Here is a 16,462-nt window from a genome sequence, read left to right as displayed (position 1 = left end):
ATTGTGCATAATATTTTTCCTGGTTCTGCTTACATTAGCATCACTTTGCATCTGTTTAAGTCTTCCCATGCCTCTTTATCTATCTATCATATTCATTGTTTCTTACCGAACATTGATAATAACACATTTTGTTTAGCCCTTCAGTAAATCAGTAAGTATTTTTTAAATTTTATTTTAGTTTCATGAAGATCCTCCCCCCCTCCCTCCCACCTTCCCCATCCTGAGCCCCATTGAGGAAGCATGAAAAACAAAACCTGTGTTCCACAAGTTCTTTCATTGTGCATGTCCCAAAAAATATGTCTCAGTCTGTACTCTGGGTCTGTCACCACGTGATCAGAAGGTAGGTAGCATGTTTCACTGTGAGCCCTCTGGAATTATGGTTTGTCATTGTGTTGGTCATAGTTCCAAAGTATTTGAAAACAGTTTGTTTTTTTGTTTTACAAAAATTTATTATTTATTTTTAGTGTTCTTTTTTTTTTAAATTTTGAGTTCTGAATTCTTTCCTTCCCACCACTCTTCCATTCATTGTGAAGGCAAGAAATATATCAATTATACATGTGAAATCATGCAAAACATATTTATATGTTAGCCATGTTGCAAAAAAAAAAAAAAAAAAGGCAGGGCAGCTAGGTGGCGCAATGGATAGAGCCCTGACCCTGAAGTTAGGAGAACCTGAGTTCAGATTCAGCCTCAGACCAAACACTTGCCCAAGTCACTTAACCCCAATTGCCTTACCAAAAAAAAAAAAAAGGCAAGAAAAATAAAATGAAAAAAATTTTGCTTCTGCATTCAGATTCCATTAGTTCTTTCTCTGGCAGTGGATAGCATTTTTTATCATAAGTCCTTTGAATTATCTTTGATCATTGTATTGATCAGAATAGCTAAATCATTCAAGATAATTTGTCTTTATAATATTATTATTATATGAATTGTTCTAGTTCTGTTCACTGTACTTTGCATCAGTTCATATAAATCTTCCCATAAAAACTTTCAGTTTTTCTGAAATCATCCACTTCATCATTTTGTATAGCACAATAGTATTCTATCCACATTCATTTACCATAACTTCTTCATCCATTCTCCCAATTGATGGGCATTGTTTCCAAGTTTTTGCCAACAATAGCTGTAAATATTTTTGTACATATGAATGTCCCTTTCCTCTTTGTCTAGGGGTATATACCTAGTTGGGATTATTGCTTCGTCAAAGAGTATGCAAATTTTAATAGCTTTTTGAGCGTGATTCCAAATTGCTTTCTAGAATGGCTAGACCGACAGTTCAAAGCTCCACCAACAATCCCCAGTTCTATCAACAGTCCATTCACACACTTGTTTTCCACGGCCCCACTGTCATTTGCCATTGAATTTTTTTTCTTATCAACTTTGCCAATATTATGGGTGTGAGTTGGAATCTCAAGATTATTTTCATTGTCTTTTCTCTAATTATTAGTGTTATGGGACATTTTTCATATGCCTATTGATAGCTTACATTTTTTCCCTTCAAAACTGCCTATTCATGTCCTTTGACTATTTGTTTATTGAGTGGAGAATGGCTCTTATTTTTAGGAATTTTTATTAGTTTCCTGTATATCTTGGAAATGAGACATTCATCAGAGAAACCTGATGCAAAGATTTTTTTCTCATATACCTGCTTCTCTTCTAATTTTGGCTGGATTGGTTTTACTTTACCTTCCATAAGCCTATTTCTTGTTTGGTCGTGAAACTCTTACTCCATCTGTAGAAATGACAAGTAATTTCTTTCTCGCTCCTCTAATTTGTTTAGGACCTCACCCTTAGGTTCCCATTTGGAGCTTATCTTGGCTTATTGAGGTATTACTCCATATCTAGTTTCTGCCAAACTGTATTCCAATTTTCCCCACAGATTTTTTCTCAGATAGTGAGTTCTTGCCCCAGTAGTTAGGATTTTTGGGTTTATGAACTATTAGACTACTATATTCATCTGCTTCTGTATGTGTGCCTAATTAGTTTTCCTTGTCATTTCTTAACTAGTACCAATTTTTTGATTACCATTTAAGATCTGCTACTGTTGGGCCCCCTTCCTTTCCACTGGTTAAAATTAATTGCCTTGATATTCTTTTTCTTTCTTTCTTTCTTTCTTTTTGGGGGTGGGGGAGTGGCGGGGAGGCAGTTGCACTTGCCCAGAGTCACACATCTAGAGGGTGTTATTTTTCTGAGGCTGAATTTGAACTCAGGTCCTCCCAACTCCAGGGCCGGTGCTTTATCCACTGTGCCACCTAGCTGCCCCATTGCCTTGATATTCTTTAGCAGATATTTATTAAGCTCATGTGATGTGCGAGGCAGTATGCTACATCTGGGGTTACAAGTACAAAGAATGAAATAATCCTGACTGACAGTGAGCTTACATTCTAAAGGGGGCGACAAATATAGACATAAATATGTGGCATAAAATAAATTAATACATATATAAAAAAGTAGTTAAATGCAGGATAATTGGCAGGGGGAAAGGTGGGGAAGAAGAGCACTAGCCATTGGGATCAAGAAAGGTATAGTGTATTCTAGATATGGAGGACAGCCAATTGAGTTGACTCAGGAGTTAGGAAAAAAGACCAATTTGCCTCTAACTCACAGTGTTGGAGGGTAGTAAAGCATAATCCTCAGTAAGTGAATATCCACCTTTTCTCTAATTGTTTCTACCACACAAAGTATTCCTTCCTGTAATTATTTTGGTGTTTGTGTGAGGTTTTTCTTTTTGTCCTTGACTTTCTTGAGGGCAAATGCCTTATGCTGGGTCAGGGGTGGAGAACCTTCAGAATATATATGGACATTTAAGTGGCTTTCATCACATAATTCCATATTGCTTTTCTTAATGATTAGACTAGTACAGAGCTCCACTAGCAGTTCATTGATATACCTGTCTTTCCAGAATCCTCCCAACATCTGCTTTTGATGTCTTTATCAGTTTGCTGGGTGAGAGATGAAATCTTTGAGTTACTTTGATTTGCATATCTCTTAATTTTAATGATTTGTAACATTTCTAAAGTATGGTTGTTACTAGTTTGCATATCTTTTCTCACTTTGCTATTGGGAAATATCTTTTGGTTTGTTATATTTCTATTGTCTATCTATTTTGAATATCAGACCCTTCTCAGAGATATTTAATACAAATACTTTTCCTCACTCAACCAAATCCATAATCACAGTTGCAGTAATTTTTTTAATGCAAAGGCTTTTCAGTTTTATATAACTGAAATTATCCATTTTATCATATTATCACTTCTTTCCCAAGTTTGGTTACTCCATAGCTGTGAAAGGTATATGATCTACTTATCTGCAAATTTTTCTATGTTTTCCTTAATATTAAGATCTTATAGTCATTTGGAATTTATTGTGGTGTTAATAATAATAGCTAACGTTTATATAGTTTACTTTGTGCCATGCAGTGTGCATTCAGTCTTTATAATTATTATCTCATTAATCCTCACAACAACCCTGGGAGGTAGGTGCTATTATTATCCCCATTTTACAGATGAAGAAACTGAGGCAAAAAGAGATTAAGTGACTTATCCAGGGTTTTACAGCTAAGAAGCATCAGAAGCCAGATTTGAACTCGAGGCTTTATCCTGGTGCTGTATCCATCGACCACCTAGCTGTCCCAAAAGCCGTTGAATCCTTAAACAAGATGCAACTTATCAGAAATAATGTCTTGTAGAAGGTGAATTTTAATCCAAGTGTGAGAAAGGTGATGGTTCTGAATTGGCAGACAGGATATGATCTAGGGTTTAGACCAAAGAATAGAGGTTACTCTTGTGGATGTAGGAGTTTGAAATGATTACCTTACAATTTGAAGAGTTAATTAAGGGATAGAGAGGTAGGAGTTCCTATATTCCCTCTGCACAAAAATAAATAATCAGTGCCTGTTGTTTCCCCCATTAGAATATGAATTTCTTGAGAGCAGGTACTGTTTTGTTTTTGTTTCCTATTTCCTGTACCTGGCACATAGTTAATCATTTAAGGAGTGATTTGTAAAATCCCCAGTGCCTTTAGTTTTATGGTAATGAAGGAAATTAAACTAAATTTTAAATCTTGTGGATAGCTGACATGAATTTAGGATAAATGAGTCCATTTTTTCTTTTTGTATTAGATTTTCCTTTTATCTTCCCACTTGTATATTATAAAGTTATTGGTTATTTCTATTTTATTTAACAGTTTTGGTGGATGTGTATATGCATTGGCTAACTATGGTTAGCCAGTTTCTTTCAAGTATAATTATGGGGGCTTTTTAACAATTTTGTTGTCACATTCTGAAAAGTATATGTTAGGTTTGAGAGCTGTTGTATCTGAATTTAAATTGAAAATCAAATGTCATCTCCAGTGACTTCCTGTTTTGTCTTTATTTTTAAAGTAACAAGCCAAATCCAAATCAGATTAATGTAAATAATGCCAAGGCTGGTGTTGTAAATGGCACCGGAGTACAGGGTCAGAGCCCAGGAGCTGGCCGGGCCTGTGAAAGCTGCTATGGTAAGTTCCTCAAAGACATAGCATCAACCAATGCCATACCTTATCTATGATAAACTGATGGTGTAGCTGCCTTCCCCCCCACCCCCTTTGCAGAACAAGCTTCTTAAAAGTATCTTATTTGGTTTAGTCTCTGTTTTTATCACAGGGAAAGATTATTAGGACATAATGTCATCTACTGGGGGAAAGGATAGGGTGAAATGAAAATGAATGAAAATATGCACATCCAAATTTATTACAGGCCTAAAGAAATTACCATTAGGCAAACCCTAGTAGGCATTAGTTCTTGTTAGTGTTATTGGTAACTAAAAACACACTTTGGAAAGAGTCTCCTGGATGATAGGTTGCAAATGTGGGAAGTCTTATTAAGGATTAACTTGATATTAGGTGCTCACATATCAAGGAGACTGATGAGTCTTTGAGTCTTTAACTTGTTTAGTAGTAAGAATGATGCTAATACTACATTTGTAACAGTTCATAATTTCCTTTTATTTTTAAGTGTTTAGTTTTCCTGAGGGCAAACTGAATGATTTTTTAAATTTTTTTTGTGGGGATGGTATGGATAATCTATAAATGATCTTTGAAATAGTTCCGCTTAAGAATATATATATTTTCAACTTTGTTATCCATAGCCACACAGTCTTACCAGTGGTATTCTTGGGGTCCCCCTAACATGCAGTGTCGTCTCTGTGCATCTTGCTGGACATACTGGAAGAAATATGGTGGCTTGAAAATGCCAACCCGATTAGATGGTGAGAGACCAGGACCAAACCGCAACAACATGGTATGTAGAGGGTAGACAGGTGTATGACAGCAATGACTCTGCCATTGGCAAGGATGCTGGATTGGCATATGGCAGGGGGTCATTTCTCTGCAATGATTTGTTATTCTTGAAGAGGCTTTAGAATGTAGAAGTTCTGAAATAAAATCATAGAGGGTAGAATGTTTAAGTTGCAAGGAACCTTAGAGAGCTTCTAACCTAACCTATAATCTTGTACATTTCTGCTCTGCACCAGGATGGTTTGAATTCCCTGTGTCTCCATCACCAAAATGACGAAGTTAGCCAAAAACGTTGTCCTTTTCTGATAAAGATGTTAGTATTTATAAAGCATCTCCAGAATAAAAATGAACTCCATATATGGTAATATGTCTATATATGTTTTCCATTATTAGAGTCCTCATGGCATCCCTGTGCGAAACAGTGGGAGTCCAAAGTTTGCTATGAAGACAAGACAAGCCTTCTATCTACATACAACCAAACTGACAAGGATTGCCAGGCGCCTGTGTCGAGATATATTGCGTCCTTGGCATGCAGCAAGACACCCTTACATGCCTATCAACAGTGCTGCTATCAAAGCAGAATGTAAGATTCCCTTGACATAAGAATTTAGTTAAATATCTTTTAAAGTTAATTACAAATCATATAGTTGGCTGGCTGTGAGTCTTTCTGTGACTGGAACTGTTTTTTCATCTCCTTTGTTCCAAGAGTACAGAGTTTCCCTGCTGAAAGGAAGGAACAATTTATAGTAACTCTTTGCTAAATGCACAGTGTTGAATATAAATTTTACATTGAGAGCAGTTAATGGGACTTTTCACTTGACAAATAAACTATTGATAGGTCTTGAAGAGCTATGTGGAGTAAAGAGGGAAACCATGTGGAGTAAAGAGGGAAAAGATCACGTAAAGTTTCAGTTAAAAAAGACTTAAGGCTATTTAGTCCTTTCTGCCTATAAATAAGAATGACTGCATATTTACAGAAAATCCCTAAGAAATGGTCATCAAATCTTAACTTAAAACTATCAAAGGGAACCTCACTACTTCCCTAAAATATCTCACTCCGTTTTTTGGACAGCTCTAATTGATAAGAAAATTTTCCTCACTTTGAGCCAAATCTGTTTCTTTGCAGTTCGACCCATTGCCCTGAGTCAAATAGAACAAGACTCCTTCCCTTTTCCCCATGATAGCCTTTTGGAAACTTAAAGACACAGCTATCATGTCCTGTTAAGTTTTCTCTTTTCCAAACTAAACTTTCCTAATTACTTTAACTGATCCTAGTATAGCTTGTTCTCTGTTCCCTTACCATTCTTGTTTCTCTGCTCTGGACTTGTAGTGTTTTTAATATCATCCTGACTAGGACAGAGTTGAGCCAGACTATCACCTCCATCATTGTGTTTAAGATTGCTTTCTTAATCCAAGGCTGCCACATCACAGTGTTCAGTCATTGAGCTTAAAATCTTCAGATCCTTTTCACCAAAGTTAGATAATAAACTTACTCATCTTCTACTTAAGGAGTTGATTTTTTAAAAACCATCTTCAACTTCCATTAATCTGTTTGAAATTTCATTTTATTGGATTCAATCCATTATTATAGCCTATTGAGACATTCTGAATCCTGGTTATGTTATAAAATGCATTTTCTGTCCTCCCATCTTCATGTCTCATTTATCCAAGTCATTGATAAAAATGTTATATAGCACACAAGCAAAGAAGACAGATCCCTGAAGTTAGAAGTAAAGGCAAAATTCCTACCAGTTAATATTTGAATCTAGTCATCCAACAGTTCCAAATTCAATTAACTGTACCATTATCTAGCCCACTTCTTTCTATTTTAAGTACAAAGACAGCATGAGGCTTGATCCAGTACTTTTCTAAAATCTGTGTCCATAGCTTTTCCCTGATTACCAGTCTAGTAACCTTTCCAGGAAAGAAAAAATGTCATTCTAGAATGGCATGTTCCATTTCTGAATAATATCTTTCTAGAATTTTTCTAAGAGTTGAACTTCATCTTATAGGTAATGAACACTTCTCCCCTACCTTTATTTTTTTTTTAAAATAAAGCAACATTTACCCTTTTCTTTCACTTTGTCTACTGTCTTACAAAGATGAACAGAACAGCAGTCATATCCACTAATCTTTCAGTGTTTCTTGAGGTTGGTTTTTTTGGACTTTATCACTTGGATTTATTGAGGGTTAAGTAGTTATCTTATTTTCTTTTTTATCCTAGGTAAGTCATTTTTCTTGGAAGAGAAAACAAAAACAAAAAGGTTTTAATTCTGCTTCTCTATGAGTAGCAACTGTTATTTTCATTGGTGGTTAACGTTCCATGCACTCCAAGCAGCTTTTTTAATGTTTCGGTTCTTCTCTTCTTTTTGGTATCCTTTTGTTCATGATCAGCCTCAGCTCATTTTAAGCATTTGCCATCCTCACACTATTCTTACAAGACCATACTGCTTTTTGGTATTATTCTTCTTTTACTTACCCTTGCTTTTGTCATCTCTGTGTGTATTTATTTTTTTAAATCTAAGTTGGCTTATTAGTCTCCTGTGAAAGTTATTTTCTTTAGTTTAATTTTTCTTTCCTCATTGTAATTTTTTCTCTTTTGTTTAGAATCACATTCTTGAGAGTTTCCCATTCCTTCTAGGCTGACTGTACCTATAGAATTTTGTCCCATTAAATCTTATTTATCCTTTCTCTTAGCCTTTTTTTTTTTAAGGCAGTTGGGGTTAAGTGACTTGCCCAAGGTCACACAGCTTGTAAGTGTCAAGTATTTGGTCTGAGGCAGGATTTGAACACAGGTCCTCCTGACTTCAGGGCCAGTGTAATTTATTTAGATACTATTCTTTTAGCACAGAAGGACCTTCAGGAGATGTCAGGATAACTGTGGCAGGCTTGTGTTCTTATTCACAAGTACCTCATCTGTTTTCTTACTCTATTTCAGTAGGTCCATACTGTATACTCACAGAAAATATCACATGTGTATTGATCTTCACTCAAATGCTCTGTACTGTTTCTCTTACTTTTCTGTCTTACACTTTACACTCTCTCCCCACCTTCCTTTATGTATATTTTGATCCAGTTATACTGACCTTCTGACTGTTTCTTGAACAAGATATTCCATCTCTCGAATCCAGGCATTTTCTCTTCTTGACCCCCATACCTGGAATGCCTTCCTTCCTGGTCTGATCCTCGTGGCTTCCGTAGTTGCCTTCAAGTCCCAACCAAAATTTCACCTTCTGCAGGAAATCTTTCTCTTACTAGTTCATAATTCAAATGCCTTCCCTCTGTTAATTATTTTCTATGTATTCTGCATATAGTCTGTCTGTATTTGTTTGCTTGATGTTTCTCCTTTTAGATTATGAGCTCCTTGGGGGGAAAGGACGGTCTTTTCCCTTCTGTGTATCTCCAATCCCTTAGCTCAGTTCCTAGTACATAATAAGTGCTTAATAAATTTTTTTACTGACAGACTACCACCCTTCCCTATTCCAGATCTTCAGTTTCCTAATGGGTATATTTTCTTAATATACAATTGCAAGTTGATCTTTATTTGAGCTGTTTAATATTATAGTTGATACTGCTGAATAATAAAGTAAATATATAGGACATTAGTATATCTAACCCTCAAATATTGTCTTGGTAGGTACTGCTCGATTACCAGAAGCCTCCCAGAATCCACTGGTATTAAAACAAGTGGTACGAAAACCTTTGGAAGCTGTGCTGCGGTATCTAGGTAAAAATGTTGTTGGGAACCTTAGTATTTGATTAACACTTGATGCTAAAAAGATTGGGGAAAATAGTTTTCTTCTCTTCCCTCTCCAAGACTTCATTTAGCCTAAGGGGCTACCCTTTCTGAAGTTCTCAGAAAAAAATATAGGAGTAACTTTTCCTTCCCCAGAGCGAACTATAGAAAGACCTAGGGTCTTTCACACTTTCTTGACTTTTTGTTTTCTCCTTACCTCTTAACACACTTTTGAAAAGATCAGGGTATACTGACTCAGAACTTGGCAGAAGTTTTCTTAGTTTCATTAGTTAGATTCCATTCGTTCATTTCCCTTCCAAACAATGAGTCAGATGAAATTAGCTGATTGTCCTGGACTTGCTGAAAGTGAGCTAGCTTAATTGCACTTACTATACTGCTTCACACTTCCTCTGATGTGTTGCAAGAAGGGCTTCTTATTTCCATAAAAATGGAAAAACAAAGGACTGACTTCTTAAAAAAAAGGAGAGGTCCAGAAAAACTTGGGAAAAAAATGAACAGTAATAGGAATCAGACTAATACTAATATCAGGAAGAGTATGTTATGAGCTTGACACCACCTTATATCATTTCCATCAGGATTTAAAAGTCTTATTTGTCCATATTGGATGAGATTGGATAGTGAGGAAATACTGACCAAATACTTAAGAAATACATTTCTGCCAGTATGATTATCTGCTTTCTGGAAGTTTTGATTTATGATTTCTTGAACTCCAGTATTCAGGGTTTTTTAAAAATCATGGTTTTAGGGGCAGCTAGGTGGCACAGTGGATAGAGCACTGGCCCTGAAGTCAGGAGGACTTGAGTTCAAATCTGGCCTCAGACCAAACACTTGACACTTACTAACTGTGTGACCCTAGGCAAGTCACTTAACCCCAATTGCCTTAAACCAAAAAATACCCCCCAAAAATATGGTTTTTAGGAATCCAGTCATGTTTAAATTATCTCTCATTGACCTATTTTCCAGGACAGTTATTTTTGATAGCAGATAACATACTTTTCTTTCTTAAAAGTTATCTGATGCCACCTCATGGTATGGATGTGACATTGGGTTCTTAATGGTTATTCTAGTTGAGCACAATGTCTGTGGTAGGTCCTAACAAACTAGCTGAACAAACTGGCTGATAAGGTTTCAAGTAAAGTTATAGGACCATATATACAATCCATTTAACACACATAGATCAGTCTACCGATATTTAGAGGAGCTTATTACTATAATATCAGTTGCCAGGTGATGATATTTTTTTTGTCATAGGAAGTCACGAAAGCCTTTAACTACAGTAGTACGAAAGGGTTTGATTTGATGTTGTGTATATAACAATGGATCTCATTTGGACTTAAAAATCACTTTTTAGAGAGGTTTTTTAAATTTCTGAATAGAGGTGAGTTTTATTTCCCAGATTTCATATGCTCCTAGTAGAGGACCCTCACTTCTGTGATTTGGGGCAACAGCTGATATATATGAATCCTTGTTCTCATTTATCACAACCCTTTTATGACTTTTCATTGCATATTCTATAATTCTTATCTATGTTTTTTCCACATTCCACAATAAAGGATTTAAAAATTCACAGGAGAACTTGCTCTGGGTCTTTTAATATTTGGAGATTACAGGTACAACACTTCAACTATCTAATTGTGGACTAGAATGTCAGATCTGAAATAAAGACCTGAATTTGAATCTTGTCTCAGACAGTAGTGGTGTGATGCTGAGCAAGTCATTTAAACATCTTTCAACCTTAGTTTCCTCATTTGTAAAATTTGAATGATACACATTTAGCCAAAATGGCTGCCTGAATGGGAGACAGACTACTCATCTTCCACATACTTCATCCACCAAAACCTTAAAGTTCACACTAAACTAATTAATGATTATGAAATCCAATGAGAAACTAAAAGTGACTTTTCCACCCCAGAACTGCACAAGAGGTGAGAAGCCCAAGAACAGTTGCAAAGGGGCTACCAGTACAGGGCATTGTACTCCTGAAGGGTGGCCAGAGATAAATGTAGCATGCACAGTTTTGTGTGTGAAGGTGTATGTGTGAAAGTAACAGCAATTCAGAAGTCATTTGATAAAGCCCTGCTAGCTGTAGCAGGCAGCAGACAAGGATCTGGGCAATGCTACAGATCATTCCAAGATTCTTCAGGCTCAAAGCTTGTGAGGTTCCTAATGCTCTACCTTATGTTGCCAGAAAAGACCCTAAAAGATACTCTATACCTCAAAAATCCAAGTCGGCCTAACCCCAAAATGGGTTAAGATCATGCTCAACACCCAGAGGACCCCAGATGAAAATGAGCAGGACCCACCATCACACCTAAAAGCCCTACAGGGAATGGAGTTTGACCATGGCATAAAGTCTGAATTCAGAAACTAAAGGTGGAGAGAGGAGTATATCAAAGAAAATACCAACAAAATTATTAGAATTCTAGAATAAGAACTCCTAGAAGAAATGAAGCATGAAAGAGAATAGTTTAGGAGATAAAGTAGCAAGTGTTACCCAGATACTAGAATCCCTGAAAATTAGAACGACCAAACAGAAATCAGCAACTCTGTAATCCAGCAAGAAATAATAGAATGAAATCCAAAGATTGGGGGAAAAAAAAAAAGAAAAGTATGTTATCTGCTATCAAAAATAACTGTCCTGGAAAACAGGTCAAAGAGAGTTAAACATAATTGGATTCCTAAAAACCATGATTTTTTTAAAAAGCCTGAACACTAGAGTTCAAGAAGTCATAAATCAAAACTTCCCAGGCATATTAGAACCAGAAAGCAAATATGGAAAGACTACACAACTTACTTTCTGACAGGAATCCCCAAAGGAAAGTCCCAGAAGTATCATAGCCACAATCCAGAGGTCTGACATCAGAGAAAAAATAATGCAAGCATCCAGAAAGAAGCAGGTCAAGTACCAAGGAAAAATAGTCAGGGGTAAACAGGACATGGCAGCTTCTGCTAAAAATGAAAGAAAGTCTTGGAATACAATATTCCAAAAAACAAAAGATATAGAGGCTTACAACCAAGGATAACTTACTGTGCATAGCTCAGTATAGTACTACAGTGGGGAAATGGATCTTTGATGGTATAGAGGAATTTAAAGCACTTCTGAATTTAAAAAAAAAAAAAAACAGAGATGAGCAGGAACTTTTCGTACAAACACAAGAGCCAAAAGAAACCTCAAAAAATGTGAAGTGTACTGCAACTGATATGATAAGGCAAAGCGTTGAGGCTAACAGAGCATGGTTGCATAGACTTCTGGGCATTGTAATCCAAAGGGATGATGTAAGTTCCTGTTTTCTGAAGGAGCAGAAGCATGAGAACTCATGAAGAAGAGCTCACATAGCAGATTAAGTTTTGGTTCCAAAAAGGGACGAGTCAGTGAGTAGAAATTTATTAACTGCCTAATATGTTACAGGCATTGTAAAGAGAGTTGTTGCAGTAGTGTATTGGCAATTTGAGAAAGAGAAGTCCTTGTAGGCATTTTGCAGTGCAAATTCAGAGACTGGAATGTGGATGTTGCAGGACTGGCTTTACTGGATATGGCCTCTACTTATTAGAAAAAAATTTTTTTTGTTGTCTTAACTTCCAGATCAATGGAAAGGACAGCAAAGGTTCAATTTTCCTTTTTTCTCTTTCTGCCCTTCCCCCATACATATTAAGAACTTACTTCCTAGATTTCTCTTTTGAAGTAGTTTCTAATAACCAATTTTTTAAATATAGTATTATTTTTAGCAATAAAATTAAATAAATAAAATGGAGGTAATAATAGCACTTAGCTTATAAGGTTGTTATGAATATCAAATTAGATAATGTGTAAAGTGCGCTGCAAACCAAGAACTCATATCCACCCTGGAACTGCAACTAGGGCCCCTGCTCCCTTGTGGCTGCAAGTGCATTCTTTTGGCCCTGGACCTGTAACCCAGAGCTGTGCCTAGGCAAAGCAACAGGGTCCTGAACCCAGCACCAGCAAAGGGTCCCCTTTAATTTTCTTCTGATCATTTATCCAATACCTACCCACTCCACCTTCCATGGCCTGAGAGCTCTTAAAGTTGCTATTACCACCAGTGTAGCCTCCTCCAAGACCTGCTGCTGGCACTGTGGTGTAGCCTGCCCTGCACAATCCCAACCATCACCCTGGTGAGACAGACCTTTCCTACTGACCTCCTACGTTGTCTTGGGCTGGAAAATTGTTTCACCCGACCTTTTGTTGGTTCTGCCACTTCAGAATTTGATTTGTGGCATTATTTTATAGTTGTTTGGAAGGGAATTTGGGAGAACTTGGTTGAATGCTTTTCTACTCTGCCATTTTGACTCCAGACACTTTATTTCTATTAATTTTACTATTATTTAAGAATTTTTTGGAAACATGAACACATTCCCCTACTTTGTCATTTAAAAATGTTTATTTTTAAATTAGAAAATACTACTCATATGGGGAAGAAGTATGAGATTTGCAGTCTAATCCTTTCTGTCCCTCCTTAAGCCTTCTGTGCCTTCCCTTACCCCAACCCCCCATCTCAGCTAAGAATTTTATCTCATATTTCACTGAAAGAAATTGAGACCTTTCAGAACAAGCACCCTTTTCTCTTGTCTTCATCTCACGTCAGTCACATCTTCTCCAACTTCACCTCTGTCTTACATTAAAAGGTGGCCCTTTGGAGGTAGAGCCAAGATGGTGGAGTAAAGGCAGGGACTTGCCTGAATTCTGTAGGTCTGATGCTGAGTGAAGTGAGCAGAACCAGAAGAATGTTGTACACAGTAACAGCCACGTTGTGCAGTGACTAATACTGATAGACTTAACCTTTCTCAGCAATACAAGAATCTAAGACATCTCCAAAGGCCTCATGATGGAAAATGCTATCTATCCAAAAAAAGAACTATGGAATTTGAATGCAGATCAAAGCATACTATTTGCTATTTTTTTTTCTTTCCTCTTTCTGGTGGTTCCTCCTATTGATTCTAATTCTTACTTACAACATCACTAATGTGAAAATTTTAAAAAAAACCCAAAAAAACCTCCAATACCTTTAAAAAAAAATGACTCTAAACAAATTCTAGAGCAGCACAACCCATTAAAAAGATGAAGTGAAGCAAATTTCTGGCCCCAGAAAACTTAGAAGGTTGGCAGAAAAGGTCTCTTGCATCAGGCTGAGAGGAGTATAGTCCAGCGTAGGCTGCACCAGCGTGAACCAGGCCCCAGCAAGTCCAGAGCAGGCCTCAGGGCAACTGAATTGCCAGCATCTGTGGTGGTTTCTGTGCCTCTCAGCCCACAGACACCAGGAACAACTTGGAAGGTCAGCAGGAAGGGTGTGTCGCACAAGGGTAGGAATGGAGTGCATTCCAGTGCAGGGCCCTGCCATCGTAGCTTGGCCCCAGCAGGCCAGGAGCAGTGATTCTGCTGTGATTCAGAGTGACTGAATCAGCAGCACCAGTAGCAGAGGCTGGTTCCGGGGGTCTTAGCCCATAGATGGGTAAGGGGGTCAAACAAATGATCAGAAGGAGATTATAGAGGTCTCTTTGTTAGCACTGAGGCAGGACTCTGTTGCTTTGCCCACACTTGAATGGATCCCAGTCCTGGGTGGCAGTCCCAGGGCAAGGAGGAGCACTAGCATAGTAGAGCTTGCAACCACAGTGGAGGGGAGACTCTCCTCACAGTTTCAGGGGAGAAAAAGAGTGCTTGTGGTCGCTCACAGACCAGAATATAGATCAGGAGGGTAGAAAACAATTCTTCTTAGATAATAAACTTGGAAGAACTGAAAACTTACAGGTCCCTAGAACTATCTCTGAAAACAGCTGCACAAAATCCCTGAAGCATGAGACAGTGCAGCCTCCATCCTGGAAGCAGAGCCCTACTTTATCAAACAGTTAAAAATTAAGTGATAGGCTGGGAAAATGAGCAAACAATGGGGAAAAAAACTGACTATAGAAAGTTATTACGGTGACAAGAAAGATCAAAACACATACTCAGAAGAAGATAGCAAAGTCAAAACTCCTGCATCCAAAGGCTGCAAGAAAAATAGGAATTGCTTTCAGGCCATGGAAGAGCTCAAAAAGGATTTTGAAAATCAAGTAAGAGAGGTAGAGGAAAAATTGGGAAGAGAAGTGAGAGTGATGCAAGAAAATCATGAGAAAAGAGTCAGCAACTTGGTGAGGGAGACATAAAAAAATACTGAAGAAAATAATGCTTTAAAAAGCAGAATTGGCCACATGGCAAAGGAGGTCCAACAGCTCACTGAAGAAAATAATTCCTTAAAAATTACAATGGACTAACTAGCTGTGTGACGCTGGGCAAGTCACTTAACCCCAATTGCCAAAAAATTAAATTAAAAATTAGAATGGAGCAAATGGAAGCTAATGATTTTAAGAGAAACCAAGAAGCAATAAAACAAATAAAAAAGAATGTGAACTATCTCACTGGAAAAACTTACCTGGAAAATAGATCCAGGAAAGAAAATTTAAAAATTATTGGACTGCCAGAAAGCCATGATCAAAAAAGAGCCTAGACATCATCTTTCAAGAAATTACCAAGGAAAACTGCCCAGATATTCTAGAACCAGAGGGTAAAATAGAACTTGAAAGAATCTACTGATCACAACCTGAAAGAGATCTCAGAATGAAAACTCCCAGGAATATTATAGCCAAATTCCAGAGTTCCCAGGTCAAGGAGAAAATATTGCAAGCAGCCAGAAGGAAACAATTCAAGTATCGTGGAACCATAGTCAGGATAACACAAGACTTAGCAGCTTCTACATTAAAGGATCTGAGGATTTGGAATATGATACTCCAAAGGGCAAAGGAGCTAGGATTACAACCAAGAATCATCTACTCACCAAAACTGAGTATAATCCTTCAGGGGGGGAAATGGACATTCAATGAGATAGAGGATTTTCAAGCATTCTTGATGAAAAGACCAGAGCTGAATAGAAATTTTGACTTTCAAATACAAGATTCAAGAGAAGCATGAAAAGGTAAAGAGAAAAGGGAAATCATAAGGGACTTAATAAGGATAAACTGTTTACATTCCTACATTGGAAGATGATATTTGTGACTCATAGGACCTTTCTCATTATTAGGGTAGTTAGAAGGAGAGAGCACAGGTGTGAGTTAAATATGATGGGATGGTATCTAAAAACTAAAATTAAGGGGTGAGAGAAGAATGTACTGAGAAAAAGGGAGAGGTAGAATGGGGTAAATTACCTTACATAAAAGAGGCAAGAAAAAGCTTTTACAATGGAGGGGAAGAAGGGGGAGCTACGGGTGAAGTGAGTGAACCTTACTCTCATCAGAATTGGCTCAGAGAGGGAATAACATACACACTCAATTGGGTATAGAAATCTATCTTACTTTACAGGAAAGTGAAAGTGGAAGGGGGTAGGGTGATAGAAAGGAGGGCAGATTGGTGGAGGGGGTAGTCAGAAACAAAACACTTTTGAGGAA

At 37.3% G+C, this 16,462-nt stretch overlaps 1 protein-coding gene across 7 annotated transcripts in view; it reads left to right on the top strand.

The window, feature by feature from the left end:
- MTA1 (metastasis associated 1) overlaps window positions 1-16,462 on the top strand; it is a 219,929-nt gene that overhangs the window by 176,106 nt on the left and 27,361 nt on the right. For all 7 annotated transcript variants that reach the window (XM_027842825.1, XM_027842824.1, XM_027842823.1 and 4 more), the window contains 4 exons: window positions 4,382-4,497; window positions 5,127-5,278; window positions 5,668-5,857; window positions 8,912-9,001. In XM_027842825.1, coding sequence (XP_027698626.1) covers window positions 4,382-4,497; window positions 5,127-5,278; window positions 5,668-5,857; window positions 8,912-9,001 — 548 coding nt within the window. The remainder of the gene's footprint in view (window positions 1-4,381; window positions 4,498-5,126; window positions 5,279-5,667; window positions 5,858-8,911; window positions 9,002-16,462) is intronic.

Source organism: Vombatus ursinus, unplaced genomic scaffold (assembly GCF_900497805.2).
Source record: "Vombatus ursinus unplaced genomic scaffold, bare-nosed wombat genome assembly UNPS02014890.1, whole genome shotgun sequence".
Lineage (NCBI taxonomy): Eukaryota > Metazoa > Chordata > Mammalia > Diprotodontia > Vombatidae > Vombatus > Vombatus ursinus.
The sequence above is the reverse complement of the archived record's forward strand: the minus strand, read 5'-3'. Positions and strand labels throughout refer to the sequence as shown.